The sequence below is a fragment of the Festucalex cinctus genome, chromosome 4, assembly GCF_051991245.1.
Source record: "Festucalex cinctus isolate MCC-2025b chromosome 4, RoL_Fcin_1.0, whole genome shotgun sequence".
Classification (NCBI taxonomy): Eukaryota; Metazoa; Chordata; class Actinopteri; order Syngnathiformes; family Syngnathidae; genus Festucalex; species Festucalex cinctus.
Genome location: NC_135414.1, coordinates 8,660,405 through 8,675,346, shown reverse-complemented (window position 1 = coordinate 8,675,346; position 14,942 = coordinate 8,660,405). Strand labels below are relative to the sequence as shown.

General features: G+C 37.6%; 1 protein-coding gene across 3 annotated transcripts in view; it reads right to left on the bottom strand.

Annotated features, from left to right (window-relative positions):
- The window catches only part of pde8a (phosphodiesterase 8A), an 81,225-nt gene that overhangs the window by 41,946 nt on the left and 24,337 nt on the right, over positions 1–14,942 (bottom strand). For all 3 annotated transcript variants that reach the window (XM_077518631.1, XM_077518632.1, XM_077518633.1), the window contains one exon: positions 1,034–1,090. In XM_077518631.1, the coding sequence (XP_077374757.1) occupies positions 1,034–1,090 (57 nt within the window). The remainder of the gene's footprint in view (positions 1–1,033; positions 1,091–14,942) is intronic.

The window sequence follows — 14,942 nt, the reverse complement described above, 5'->3', positions numbered from 1 at the left end:
CAGTCAGCTCTGCATTAAAAATATGCATTAAACAAGCCTTTTAATTTGTGCTGAATCGTTTCATTTCATCATTTTATATCACTGACTTGAGCTTCATTGGAAATGTTTGAAACTGCTCAAAAATTGAATGCCTTTGTGGTTGTACGTTACGTAATTCAACCACCACTTACACACAAAAAACATGGTCACTAAAGTTGAACTGATTCTTTGTGTACTTTTCCCATAACACGCATTGTTCATTATAGTATGCTCTTGGTCAGAAATGTTTGGTCTTGTTGCCTTGACAACCAAAAGCCGCATCGCACACAATGCATCTATTAACACCCTCCACCCCTACACTTTCTTTGAACCTAAGCACAGTCCTAACTACAAACAAAGGAAAATGCATCTTTAAATACCAACCATCCATTTTCTGTACCACGTTTCCTTAAAACTCATTCACTGCCAGTCATTATAGAAAATTTTTACATTTCCAATACTCACGTGATATTACATTCAATAATTATATATAAACCGAATCTACCAAATAACAGAATAGACTCCCTACTTTTTGTCCCGTCCCGTTCTTTTATAATTGACAGCAGAAAAATATTGGTTTGGCAAAATACAGCCATTTCTCCCATGGACTCTGAAACTGTGTTTATTTCCTATAAAATGGGGCAATGATGTCATCTACCGGTGGTTGGGCATCAGTAAAGTTGTTTCCAAGTTTGATATTTACAGTGGAGCATGCTCAGATTCGCCCCCATTTAGCACCGCTCTAAAAAATACAATTGACAAGTATACTTGTCAAAGGCAGTGAATGAGTTAATTAGGGGCATGGGGTGAGCTTGAGCATGTCTCAGCAGAACTGGTCGCTAGCCAGTCGCAAGGCACATATAGACAGGTTTAGTTTGCAATTTTGTCAAAAGCTCTGAATTGTTATGAACATTTTTTTTTTTATGAAGGCACTTGAGTTGATCCATGGAAAGTAAAACACATTCAATCACACACTTTAAGTGTCGTTCAGACATTTAGTACTGTTTTACAATACCTGAAGTGGGTCTTTAAATAACTTCATTGGTCCAAATTGCACCTCTGTTAATGTGGTCTGAAAGAACATGAAAAACAGGATCATTAGACTTAAAACGTTGTCAATTGTTACATTGAAGCTAGCTTTTAAGTCTAACAAGGCCCTTTTTTATGCATGGGCATACATACATTGTATACATATGTGCGTATATACAGCTGTACATATATAAATACCGTTTACAAACTGTACAGTACATATAAACGCATACAGTAATAGTACATACTACATGCATATATATACTGTACATATCGCTGGCATAGGGCCAAAACCTTGTACCCTCCAAAATAATTTTTAAGAAGGCCCCAAAAACTGCATGTTTGTTCAAACATTAATATTACATCATCAATAAGAGCAAGCCATTTTCAACACTTTAAATTTGTCAATAACTTGTAAAAATAAATGACAGTTAATATTTAATATAGATGTTTTTGTTTTGTTTGGTTTATTTTTTTTTTGGGGGGGGGCGGGTCTGAATTTGACCAAATTGTGACTTATGAGATTTTGGCTTGATGCTGCCGAGATCTGCCACAAATACCAAAATTCTTTGGTTGCCACATAATTGCGAGCAAAGCACAACCTTTCTACCAGTTTAAATGAAGGTCCTCAACTCACTTCAACATATTTCCTTGGCACCAAAATGCCACAAAATGACTGCAAAATACTACTTTTGTCTAAATGAAAGTCCACAACACACTTTCACATATTTTTTTTTTTTTTTTTTAAGCGCAGTATGCCACAAGATGGAGAACCAGACTTTATTCTGAATGAAGTTGCTCAACTTCGACATAGTTGTTTGGTACCAAGATGCGACAAGCACAACTTTTGCTCTCAATGTGTGAATGCGTGAACTTGATTCCATGTTTAGTGTAGCTTTAATTGCTGGAAGAAAATTACCAAAAATACAGCATTGTTACCTGATGGATATTAAATGTACTTTTTTTTTTTTTTTTTAAATCGTCAAACAAAAACTTCACATTTACAAGATTTCATCTTACAATCTTAGTCTGCAACAAATTTCACTTCCTTTCTGCTAAATGGAACCCAGCTCAGGGGTTAGTAACCATAGCAACCAAGCCCCTTGTGTACTGCGATCCCACTAGAATTCCTCTTCTCCGTAAACAATCTACACATGTGGAGCAGAATAGAGGGAGGAATTTCAGAGCATGCCGGGCAGCTGTAAATCACTTCTTGCTGAATTGTAAGCCTTTTGCTGACTCAATGACACAGCAAAGGGAGAACAAAGCCGATTAGGCCTCGGTGTAGCACCACTGACGTCATTCTGACACTGGGCCATTTGTTGGCATCCAAGTTGTAGCAGTAGTATGACGCTGTGGGATCAAAGTGATGCCCTGTGATCATCTGATCCATCACAGACAGGAGGACATGGCCACATGATCAACTCATGAACAGGGAAAATAGGTGAATTGGGTCACCATGGTCATAAATCGGATCTTCCTCTGTAAATGTTGCCCATCTAAATATGTTGATTGATTACAATTCATAGCATCCTGCTTGGGATTGAAACAATGGGAGTAGTGAAAGCAATTAACATGATTTAATTGAACACTTCCTGGCCAATAAATGTCACTAAACAAGGGCAGAGCAGCATTATAATACATTGTGGAGTGTGAGAAGTAAAAAGTACAAATACCGGTCTGTAAATATTGGGAGTAAAAGTAAAACGTCAACAGAAAAATAAATAGTCATTAAAGTGGCGATACCTGGAAATCTATAATTAAATACAGTAACAATGTAGTAGTTTGTTTGCTATTCAAATGACGTAAGTATTAAGATGATTTAATCAAACAATTCCTAGCTAGTAGTAACTATCACTAAACCAAGTCAAAATGACATTTAACATTTAAAACGGTTAATGTGGAAGTCAACCTTAAACATTTCTTGACAATAATAGTTATATGTGACCTCACTATTCTAAACATGACATTCTGATTAATATTACATTTGTGGGACAAGAGTTATGAAGCAAAATCCAGCATTTTTATCCATCTCAGGAGGCGGCCATTTTACCAGTTATTGTCGACTGAAGATGACATCAATGTTGCTCAGGGCTCAGGCAACAACCAATCACAGCTCACTTGTTTTTTTGAAGCTACACTGTGATTGGTTGTTCCCTGAGACCATTGATGTCATATTCAATCGACAGTAAGTGGCAAAATGGCTGCCCCCGATATTGATTAAAAATGGCTGGATTTTGCTGCTTAACCGCTCACGCAATATTAACCAGAATACCATATTTTGACTAGTGGGGCTGCATTGAACATATTATTGTTAACAAAAGAAAAAAAAAATGGGTTGACTTCCCCTTAAAGAAAGACACCTTTGTAAATATATTTTTGTCCTTAGTTGTACAATTACTGTCATTTTGAAGACAGCAAAATGTTGGCCACAATGCTAGGGACACCCACTCAAGCTATGAAATATGACAAGAGCTGTCAAAAATCCCGCATTCACTAACTTGATGCGTCTTATGTTAATTGACACTCCCCAAAAACTAGTAATTTAGCATGTTGTCATTGGAGAAGTGTACAATTCTCTATTTATGGGGGAAATGGGCCGTGCCTTCCCGCAAACGGCAACAATCCAAGAAGAATTGGTGTGTTTACTTCCACTCCCTGTATTTAACAAACACTGCATAACCTGGTCTGACGAACGTCTGCTAGCTTAATGCTAACACACAATGCAAAACGACAATTTATTAGGCAACAATTATTGTATTTGTAGTCAACCAATCAGAGAATGTTACCAATTTTTGCCAAAGGTACATTAACAAAGTATTCACTAAAATTCAGCAAAATGAGATTTCAATCCAACAAATGTCGCCACGTCAACTATTTACCCACACATTTCAACAGTCCAAATCCCGTGTGCAGTCACGACCACTTGACGTTGTTCGTTGTACTTATAGGAGGTCAGAATAGAGGCTGTACTTTCCCTGTTGTCACATTTGATTTCGATGACGTTGACCATGCGTGTCAGAACAAATAACTCGGCCATCAGCTTTATGAACTATGACTAAAGATTCTAACCAGTCATTCATTTTTCCTGGAGATGTGAAGCAGAACATTCTCTCCTGCACATGCAACCGCTGGGTAAATGTCCCTGATGGAAGACACTCTCACTCTCTCACTCTCTCTCTCTCTCAGAATCCTCAACCCCCCCCCCCCCCCCCCCCCCCGATGTCTATTGTTCGGGAATTAGCTGAGGTTAAGGCCTTGACGTAAGGAGTTTGGCCACAGTGCCTCGAGCTAACTAAGGCCTAGCGGAGTGCAAGTACGCCTTCTCCACCCTATGAGTCTTCCTTCTCTAACACACACTGACGTGACCATTACAACTGCAGCTGCTGTGTGCCCCCACAAATCCCCCCTGACACACACACACACACACACACCACATATATGCAGTGTACACAAATGCTGTGTAGTGCAGCACTATGCAATGAATCTGCCAAACGTTTGCATCCCGTAAACATCACACTGGCACTCAAGCAGAGACAAACAAGGTGCAGGAAGCGAGCGAGCGAGCGAGCATGTAGGCCAGCGGGCAGGCAGTCCAAACATGGCGAGCGCCATGCGACACTGTACGAGTAACATGGAGCACGTGGCATCTGCTCATGCACACTGCAGGAACAACTCAAGTGTAAGAGGTTGGAAACATTTTTAATTTACTTGCGTAGGAGACATGCTAAGCTATGCGGTTGAAGAAGATGAAGAAGAAGAAGAAGAAGAAGAAGAAGAAGATGAAGAAAAAGAAGAAGATGAAGAAAAAGAAGAAGATGAAAAAAAAGAAGATGAAAAAAAGAATATGAAGAAAAAGAAGAAGAAGAATAAGAAGAAAAAAGAAGAAAAAGAAGAAGAAGAAGAAAAAGAAGAAGAAAAAGAAGAACAAAAAGAAGAAAAAAGAAGAAAAAAAAGAAGAAAAAGAAGAAGAAGAAAAAGAAGAACAAAAGAAGAAGAAGAGGAGAAAGAAGAAGAAGAAGAAGAAAAAAGAAGAAGAAGAAAGAGAAGAAGACGAAAAAGAAGAACATCATAGTACGATGGGGTCAAACGAAAAGGTCATCATGTCATTATAAAGCCATACAGCCTTTTTAGATTTACAGCATTGTAATTAATCTTAAAAGAAAGACGTTCTTTCAGAAAAACCAGAAAGGTTGGCTTAATAACTCCAAATTTGCATTTATGAATGAAAAACTTTGCCATAATAATCAAGTTATTCAACGTAAATTGTTTTGTTTTATTATCCATTATTACTCCAAATTTAATATGCAGTTTTCACTTTTGTTTTTGGTATCGCTCAGCTGTATGTTTACATTTTTCTGTAAGCTTCATTTGTTGATAAATAGTAAAGATTTAAAAAAAAAAAAAATGCAGCTGTCTCAGCTGACTGGCTGAGAGGCGGGTACACTGGACTGGTCGCCATCCAATGAAAGGGCACATATCGAAAAACAGCCATTCACACTCACACTCACAATCACACCACAGGTCAACGCAGAGTCTTCAATGACCCTAACATGCATGTTTTTGGAATGTGGAGTAGCTGGTGAAAACCCACGTAAGCAGAGATTCCAACCCAGAATTTATGAGCTGTGAGGCAGACATGCTAACTATGAGAACACTGTGCTACCCTGTTAGAAAGTTTGATTATTTTTTGGGGGGTCACTCAAGGCTGACGCATAAAACTTGACAGTATAACAGCAAGTTTACAAGATAAGAGCCGTCCTTCAATCTGCACAGTATGGGTGAACTGTATGTTCTTGTTAACTTTAGGACGGTACTTTTGATTTCTCTGCTTTGCTTTTAAAAGTCTTTAACACTTTTGTTTGTAAATGCTTTTAAATGTTGTACTTTTAATTATGTGAAGCACACTGAATTACTTTGTGTATGAATTGTTCTATATAAAAAATGCTGGCTTGCCTTGATATTTTCTCACAGAAACAATTGAAATGCCATTAACCTGTTTCAATAGCGTCCAAAATTCAGCAAATTTCAAAAACTAACCGGTCCTTTTGTAACCGGTCCTATGGATCTCCTCTTTCTCATCACTCTCCTCCTCACCTCAGTCTCGACTTGCCCTCATAGACGCATACATACACACTGTACCATACATTCTGGGAGAGTGGCTTTCCACTAAAGAGAAAAACAGGAAATTGGATGACATTGTTCGGTGCGCCGACGTCAGCAGTGAGAGATAGAACGAGTAAACAACTTCCTCCAACCCAGAGCTGGGACCGTGATGAAGGGAATCTTGGGATGCCCGCCCTGCTCGTGCGGGAAAACGTATGCTGTCCCATCTAGCAGGCATGTGGCACACACTAGTAGCCTTGTGGACCCTAAAACTACTAGCTTTGCCTTACAAGAAACTAGGGATATTTAATACCACTTTTTTCAGAACCGATACCAATGCAAGTACTCGATACCAACTTAACAAGCTGGACTTAGTAGTTACTTGTTTAAATGTAATGTTTGAATTGGCTTCTTTAACTTCATTTAGATTTCATTTATACTTACTTTCTTTTTGCATTTGATCATCCTCATCAGACAAATCAGCACACTAGTCAAATGACTGTCTTACTAGTAGTGTTTTTTTTGTTTTGTTTTTTTTTTTAAATTTTATTTCCGCACACTAGTAGGATAAATTTAGTATACGAGTAGGACACCAAAATGTTACTGGTAAGGATGTGTGAGTACCGATACCAGGTATCGGTATCAAGCTGATATGACGCCTTATTTCAGGGTATACAGTAGATATTCGCGACAGAGGCTGATACCAGTATCAGCCGCCCTCTTGTGGCCGTTTTATGATCAGGAAATAAATTGAAGAATAGAAAACTGACATCAATGAAAAATGCTACATTGGAATATATAGGTCTTTCTTTTAAATAAATATGAACAAGGTTAATTAAGTTTGATTGCTATGTCTGTCATTTTTTTTTTTTTTTGCGAATGTCAGCAACCGCTATTAGTAAAGTGAGATTAAAAGTCATGTAACTGTTTATTGGACCAGCTGTTCCACAATTTCATTTAGCTTTTTTTGTTGTTTATGTTGTTTTTAAAATACATTATTTTGTAATCGAACTCTAGGGAGAAATGGTGGAGAGAAAATACGACTTGCCTTCTTTCTGCTCCTTTTCATTAAACATCAAAGAATATTGTTACATGTTATACAGTATTGTATTTTTTTCTTTTAAAATGATTTTCTTAAGCCATTCTGGCATTTAGTCGATATCTCTAATATGCAAGTTAAGGTCCATCTACTGGTACTTGGTGTCATTACTAGGATCATGCAAGGGTTATGCTTACTGTCGTGACTAGGGTCATGTAAGGGTTATGTTTATTGCCATGCAAGGGTTACGTTTGGGTCATGACCGTGAGGTCAAGTGTCTGTTTAGAGCTGATGTAAATCGCCATCTGGTTTCAACTGGTGGTGCGCTATGTGATGTCAGAAGCTATGTGATGTCAGGAATCGTTAATCTCTTTATCTAGTCAACAGCCAATCAGATAATTCCATGTCAGTCCTGTTACCCACATGTCTAGCCACAACCAATCAGATCGATTCGCTGTCTATATAAGCTGCCTGAGAAGTGTGTGTTTTTGTCAGATTATTACCTCTGTTCCTCTGTGCACCTCCACAGCCCAAATCAGCTTTGCATCTCGTGATTCTTGATACATTCTCGTTGTTTCTCATCTAGTCAAGTTTGTTCTACACCTCTCGATGTTATGCGAATAAAGAGTTAAAATCTTATTTGTGTCTGCGCTTTTTGGGATCCAACCTCAGAACACTTCGTCCTCCTAGTAGGACAACTAGAGACATTATTCAATTTTACATGATATCGAGTGCTTCACTTATTAGCACATAGATGTCAACTAGTGCACAGGTCTGCCTTACTAGTAACATGTAGTTGTCGTACTAGTGTGCAGAAATGTCATACAGTAGTGGAAAGATAGTAGTGGAAAAAACATTACTGTTAAGCAGACACGGCGCTCCGCATACGCTTATCACGCACTGCGCATAGGGCACCAAAAAACAAATCAAGCCCGTAAAAATAATCATATTAGTAATTATAATATCAGTGTCTAATATTTAAAATAAAAGCTTGTAAAGCATGTTAATAAATACAAAAAATAACGTAGCATTATTTACTCGACGAGCGGTATCGCTGGTCTACGTTGGTGCCCCCCTCCCCTAGTAGTTTGTTCCTATTAGGGAAAGGGGGAGGGCTGCGGGGTGCACTTTTGCTCCAACGGAGCAAACTACTAGGGAAAGGGGGAGGGGGGTGGGGTGCACTTTATGCTTCAATCGCAAATTTGGCAGAAGTTTATTCTTGGATATCTGGACATGTCATCAAAAAGGCATCAAGAATTGGGGGCGGAAAAGAGGAAAAGAAAAAACAATGAGATGATGCTCGCGCGTCACTTGTAGGTATGACAATTTGTTTATTTTGTAGCAGCTACGTTTACATGACCACAGTTATAGCAAAAAAAACGAAAAAACAAAAACACTCCAAACCGCCGCAGTGGAATGGTTGTGACCAGCACGTTCATTATAGGGTAAATGGAATGTGACGAGACAATATTGTTTCATATGGAACGGCCAAGAGCGGCATGTACTGGTGAAAGTGTAATTTGAAAATAATAATAATAATAATCATCTTAAGGCTAAGTAGATTTCCTCATTTCATATTCATAGTTTTAACATTATGTCCAGAATTTTTACATAGTGCCCTATCAGTCCTTCTCTAAAAAGGTAGATTATTAAAATTTTCATGTACCTGTGTTTTAAATATAGGCCTGCACAATACCATAATCCTAATCAATTTAGAAAATGTTTGTACCATGGTTGGTTCAAAACCATATTTCATTGTAGAATCCCTGAATATTGTCTTGTATTTCTGAATACAGGATCAATGCTTCAATATGTTCAAGGAGCATTTCATAAATGCTGAAATTGCACAAAAGCTGTCATATGATGACCTGATAGCCGATTTTGCAGCCCAGAAATGGAGACATGTGCCTCTGTAGGGCCTCTACTAACTTGCTTGCACTTTGTTTATTTCCAGATGTTTATTTGTTAATAGTAGTGGCATTGAGTTTTATTTTAATTCATTTAGCTCTATTTATTTGAGTATTTGGTGTCATTGTTAGTTTTATAAAGACTTATTATTTATCACTTATTTTTGTGAACATTTTTAAAACTTCAATATTGACACTTAGAAGTAGGGCTGGGTATCGATTCAGATTTCCAGAATCAATTTAATTCGATTCACAAGGGCCCAATTCAATTCATGATTCACAACGATTTTCGATTCAGTTGAGGAATTCATGCAGCACATATTTTAGACAGTCAAAAGTACCAATGCTACAAAGAGTAGAAACTTCTTGCTCTAATTTAATGCATTATTAAGAATATGAATATTTACATTAGGAATTGAATCCATTGCAGTTACATTAATCTGTTTCATTTAACTTGGCCTTATAAAAACAATTAATAATAATTTAAATAAATTACAACCACAGCACAGGCTGTGTAAATAAATTGACAAAAATGGGGGGGTCGATATATTGATACATGGTTTTATGTATCGATATTGGGATATGAAAAGGTGTATCGATATGATAGCGATATATCGATATTTCAAACCCAGCCCTACTTACAAGTTATTTTGTTTAATCAAGCAAAACTGACAAATACTCATATATTGTTCATTTCTACCAGGGGAGGGGTGATGGGGTGTGCGGACGGAGTGTTGGGGCACCACAAAACATTGCTTAGGGCACCAAAATGGCTAGCGCCGGCCCTGCTGTTAAGACACTGTCCCGCTACTAGTGCATCCTAGTTTTTCTATTAGTGCACTGAATTGTCTCACCTGGATATCAAGGGTCATAAATAAATGCTTTTCGTAAAGCCGTGGTGGCGGACGGAAATTTTGGACATGTCAACAGCATATTGGAGCTTGATGTGCAAAGGTCACCCGTACATGTCGGAGCATTTCCTCACATTGGTCAAATGTTGCAGGTTGCGTCCCCTTGAGCACAATTGGGTCCCCCATGGCACAGTGCATGATCTGTATGTAAGGAGAGACAACTCTGTTTTGTGTGCCCTGTTACAGGTCTATGTGCAAAAAAATGCCATGTACTAATGGGTGGGTACATGTAATGGGGTCAGAGCTTAAAGGGGGACCCCGAGAGACGGCCGACAACGGCCCATAACAGTGACAATACAATAGCACTGCAACAACGTGTCAAGAATGATGAAAAGTGTGAATCCAATATGGATGAATCAATGTTCCTTATTTGGTGTAATTAAGGAGAACAGTCCACAGGTGTGAGGCGTACACCATGTACCAGAAAGACAGACTGCTCCCTCACACCATGGGCAGACAAAAAAAAATATGGCACACTACGACACATGCTGAGCTACCCGCACACATCCCATGTATGTGCATGTTAGCTCAAACAGAATTATTCACTTTTATGTGCAGCCACTCACATTTGCTCCGAAAGCATCCATGACAATGGCCAAGCAAACTTTCAAACGCCTTTGAAGCATTCCAAGTTAATCACATGCACACGAACAGCTTATTTAGTTCAGCACTTGTAGTTCTTTGAATACAACTAATTTAAGAGAACTGCAAAATTCTCATTATAATGCTAAGATTCACTAGTACCCACAAAAGATTAGTTATATTGATCTATCAGGCGAAAAATCAGCATGAACCTAAAGTGTACTAGAAGCTTTAGAGGTGAACCTAGTTTTACCTCAAAACTTTTGAAAACTGCTCAATGTTTTAGTACGACAAGAAGCGGAACAGCAAAACTTGCAACAGGTGTTGATCCATGATCTAACAGTTCTCTTCATCACGCTGTTCACATTTTGACATCATGAGACCATGATTTTTTAAGAGGAGGCTTAAGACTTACTTTTTTAGTTTGGCATTTGATTGACCTTTTTTATTTTTATTTTATTTTATTTTATTTTACTTATTATTATTTTTACTTTTTTATCCCCTTTTATTTATTTAACTTTTAATCTATATTGTCTTGTAGCTTTGTTTTTATTTATTTATTTTTTCTATCGTGTTTAACCGTTTTCTTTTAGTGTTTAAATGTTTTTATTTGGTAGTTATAAAATTTTTAGCTCCAGTGTTTTCTCATGGGGGAGCCTCCACAGTGAGAGGGATGCTTGGTCTTCATCCATCTCACTGTGGATGAACTCCTCCTGGGTGCCTTTCCTTACAGGGTACATCTGTGCCCCGCCATGTTGTGGTTTTCATGTGTTTGTTGGGTTTTGGGTGTGTCTGTGGGTACGACCATGGGGATGGGGGGGCTTTTTCTTTCTTTTATTTTATTGCATTATGGATGTCCAGCACTTTGAGTTGCATTTTAAATGTATGAAAGGTGCTATATAAATAAAGTTGATTGATTGATTGATTGATTGACGACACCGAACAAAGGATCAACAGTACCTCGCCATTGAGAGGCTTCCAACAGGATGTTCTCAGCGGAAAGTGGCCACTGAGTTTGGAGCGTCATTAGCAGGTTGCAACCGAGATATAGTGCACGTATAGTGACTAGAAGAGTCAAAGAAAAGCATAGAGGTGGGCTTCCTTGGAAATTTTCAGTTTTCAATGCATATTCAAATGATTAGATGTCATTTTTTACTCCAAGGTGACTTGTAAAGGTGATACTGCTTTTTGATTTGTCCTGGAATTTCACCCAAAAGGTTAACAAACCTTGCTTTTTGTGGGTAGTGTATACAGAATACAAGCAGCATCAAGTTGACAAGTTGACTTTATTACTCTGCACTGACATTCTAAGTTTGAAGTTGATCAACTAACTGCTCATTTAACAAAGACTTTTGACTTGCCCATCTCTTGCCATTCTTCAAAGAGATGAATTTTGACTGATTTTGCAAGGCCCACAGAATATTGTGTTCTATTGCTATAAAAACATAGATCATACCAAAAGACAGATTAGAGTCTCTTCATTCATCAGGAAGAAAAGAATATATTTGTATCTGATTCAGCTTTGCAGCAATTAGCATTACAATATAGGTATGTTTCACCAATATTCACATTCCTGGTGAAATCACAGACAAAAAGAGCTTGTTGCTACATTGCCCTGGCTGATCTCTTATACTCTGCTGCCACCTGCTGGCCATTATTCATTTATTTATTTATTTTTTCAATAACTCCCATTGCTTTAAGCCACATCTTCATGTCAGAAGCTGCATCAAAGCCTTCTGTATGCTCTTGCATTAACAAAACAACACAAAACATAAATGTATAAACACATTTTTTGGGAGAGAAGGACAAAGTATTAAGAGAACGGTTTTACATGTTGTTGGGATTAAATGAGTTAATCATATGGTGTTCTTATTTGTTTCTATGCCGGTCAGCTAAAATATGTTTTTACATCACACCGGTCCGCGTAGCAAAAAAGGTCTTGGAACACTGCGAAAAATATATCAATTATGTCATTGATTAACAGAGTTTGACTCGACTTTCATCTGATTTCAGTTAACTCCAAAAATATCGTTAGTGGCTGAACTCCTAGCATAAATCCAAAATATACGTGGTTAAGCGTGTACATCCGCTCACTTGACCTGATTAGTTATCAGTCAATGAACAAAATCACACAGATGACTCTCTTTGACGTGGATAAGCTTGTTTAGGCTATCAGTGTTTTTCACCTTATTTGTTTAAGCCTCTCAGCAGACCATAAGGTACCCGTTTATTAAATTATTAAAACACTTTCAATACAAACCTTCTCAACAAGCACAATCTTACTAAAGTCCTTAAGAGCAAATCATCCAGTTTGCAAATAGCAAAGAGGTGCTTGTCTCTTTTGTTGGCTCTGTTCCATGCATTCACTTTCTCCCTCTTATCTTGTTCAGGGTCATGGGGGACTTGGAGCCCAGCCCAGTTGAGAGGCGGGGTAAAGCCTTGACCGGCTACATAATGAAATTTGCATACTCCATTCTTCAGAAAATTCTGCATACAGAATGAAAAATGTGTACATTTTGTTTTTTATATAAAACAGACAAGAAAAGTTTACAGTTACTCTTAGCAGATTTGCATATAATGCAAAGTTGCCTTTGGCATATTCATTTTGGTCCGTGCATCGTTTACATGGTGACCCACAATCAGAAGATTTACGCTGAGTCACAGGACTGGCTAAGGGAAAGTAGGCCCCTGTAGCTCAGTTGGTCCTTGAAAATCCTTGTTTTGTTTTTGCTCTGTTTCTGTGTCTACCCCTCTTACCAACTCAATGAAATGGTTTGTTACAGTCTAAAAATGAACCCGGCTTTGTCGTGTTAAAGACCCATACCTGGATAAAAAGCTGTGTTCGAGAGAGACCACATAAATAAATCAATTGTTTGACTGACCCCACACTGTCGCATTCAATCATTTAAACCTTTTTAAACACACGTTTTCATTTTCTTTTTTTTCGCCTGTGGCTGAGATAGTTTAACATCACTTAAAGAAACTGACTAAATACTTTTGTTTGCAGTTCTCCAAATTGTGCATGTTTCAAGCTGTTTGTCACTTCCAGTTGAAGTCTACTTGAAAACTAACACATAAAACACAAGAGAATTAAACACTGCATAATTTAACACCAAAATGGTGGAAGACATCAGCTAAATGCCAACATAAAATAGAAATTACCATTTTGAATTGAATTGTCTATAACGGTCTCATTTTTGGACGGGAGTGTATGTATTAAAAGTACCACTGGTTTCCACTGACATTTCCTTCTGTTCCCAGTATGGCAACTTCGAAGCAGTCACACTAAAGTGTGCAGACATGTTTACATACACATTGGGGGTATTTTGGGCAGAGCCGGCTGTGACCTTTTATTCTGTGTTTGGTGACATCTCTCTGCCCTCACCAGATAGCGGCTCAATTCAAGCATACAGTACATGAATATAAACACACTCATGTTACACAGAGGACTGAACTTGGTTTGGAATTCACTCTTGAATGACCTTGAATGACGCCTGAGGCTTTAAAATACAAGCTTTCAGAAAACTGCCAAGGTCACCTCTTTGTGAATCGCTTCACACCACATAACCGGCTGATTACTAGGGTTGCTAAGGGTTGGAAAATTTCCGGTCAATTTCTGGACTTTGAAATTTACTGTGGTTGTAGTTGGTGGTGGTGGAGAGATATTTTTGCCCCTTTACCTCCAGCTAAAACTAACAAAAGAAATATATTTGCTGTAATCTGCAGACATGATCTAAATTATTGACCTAAGTTGAGTTGACTTCACAACACGTACCTCTGATAAATTTAAATGAAATAGTGTGTGTGTGTGTGTGTATATATATATATATATATATATATATATATATATATATATAATTATATATATATATTAGGGGTGTTAAAAAAAATCGATTCGGCGATATATCGCGATACTACATCGCGCGATTCTCGAATCGATTCAATAATCGGCAGAATCGATTTTTTTTTTTTTTTTTTTTTTTTTTTTTTTTTTTTTTTTAGGATTCACACCTTGAGCATGGAAGAATGTTATATGAACGGAACATTAAGCCTTAATATTTTATTTTAATGCTGTTCAAACATGAAACAGATTACAACCTCTACAAGACTGAAATTTCAGATAAATAATACATTTTCATATAAATCTTACACTCTACAAGCTTACTGATTAGTATTTTCTAAATTTGAATGAAAAAAAATCGCAACAATCGACTTATAAATTCGTATCGGGATTAATCGGTATCGAATCGAATCGTGACCTGTGAATCGTGATACGAATCGAATCGTCAGGTACTAGGCAATTCACACCCCTAATATATATATATATATAAAAATACAGTTGTGTTTGAA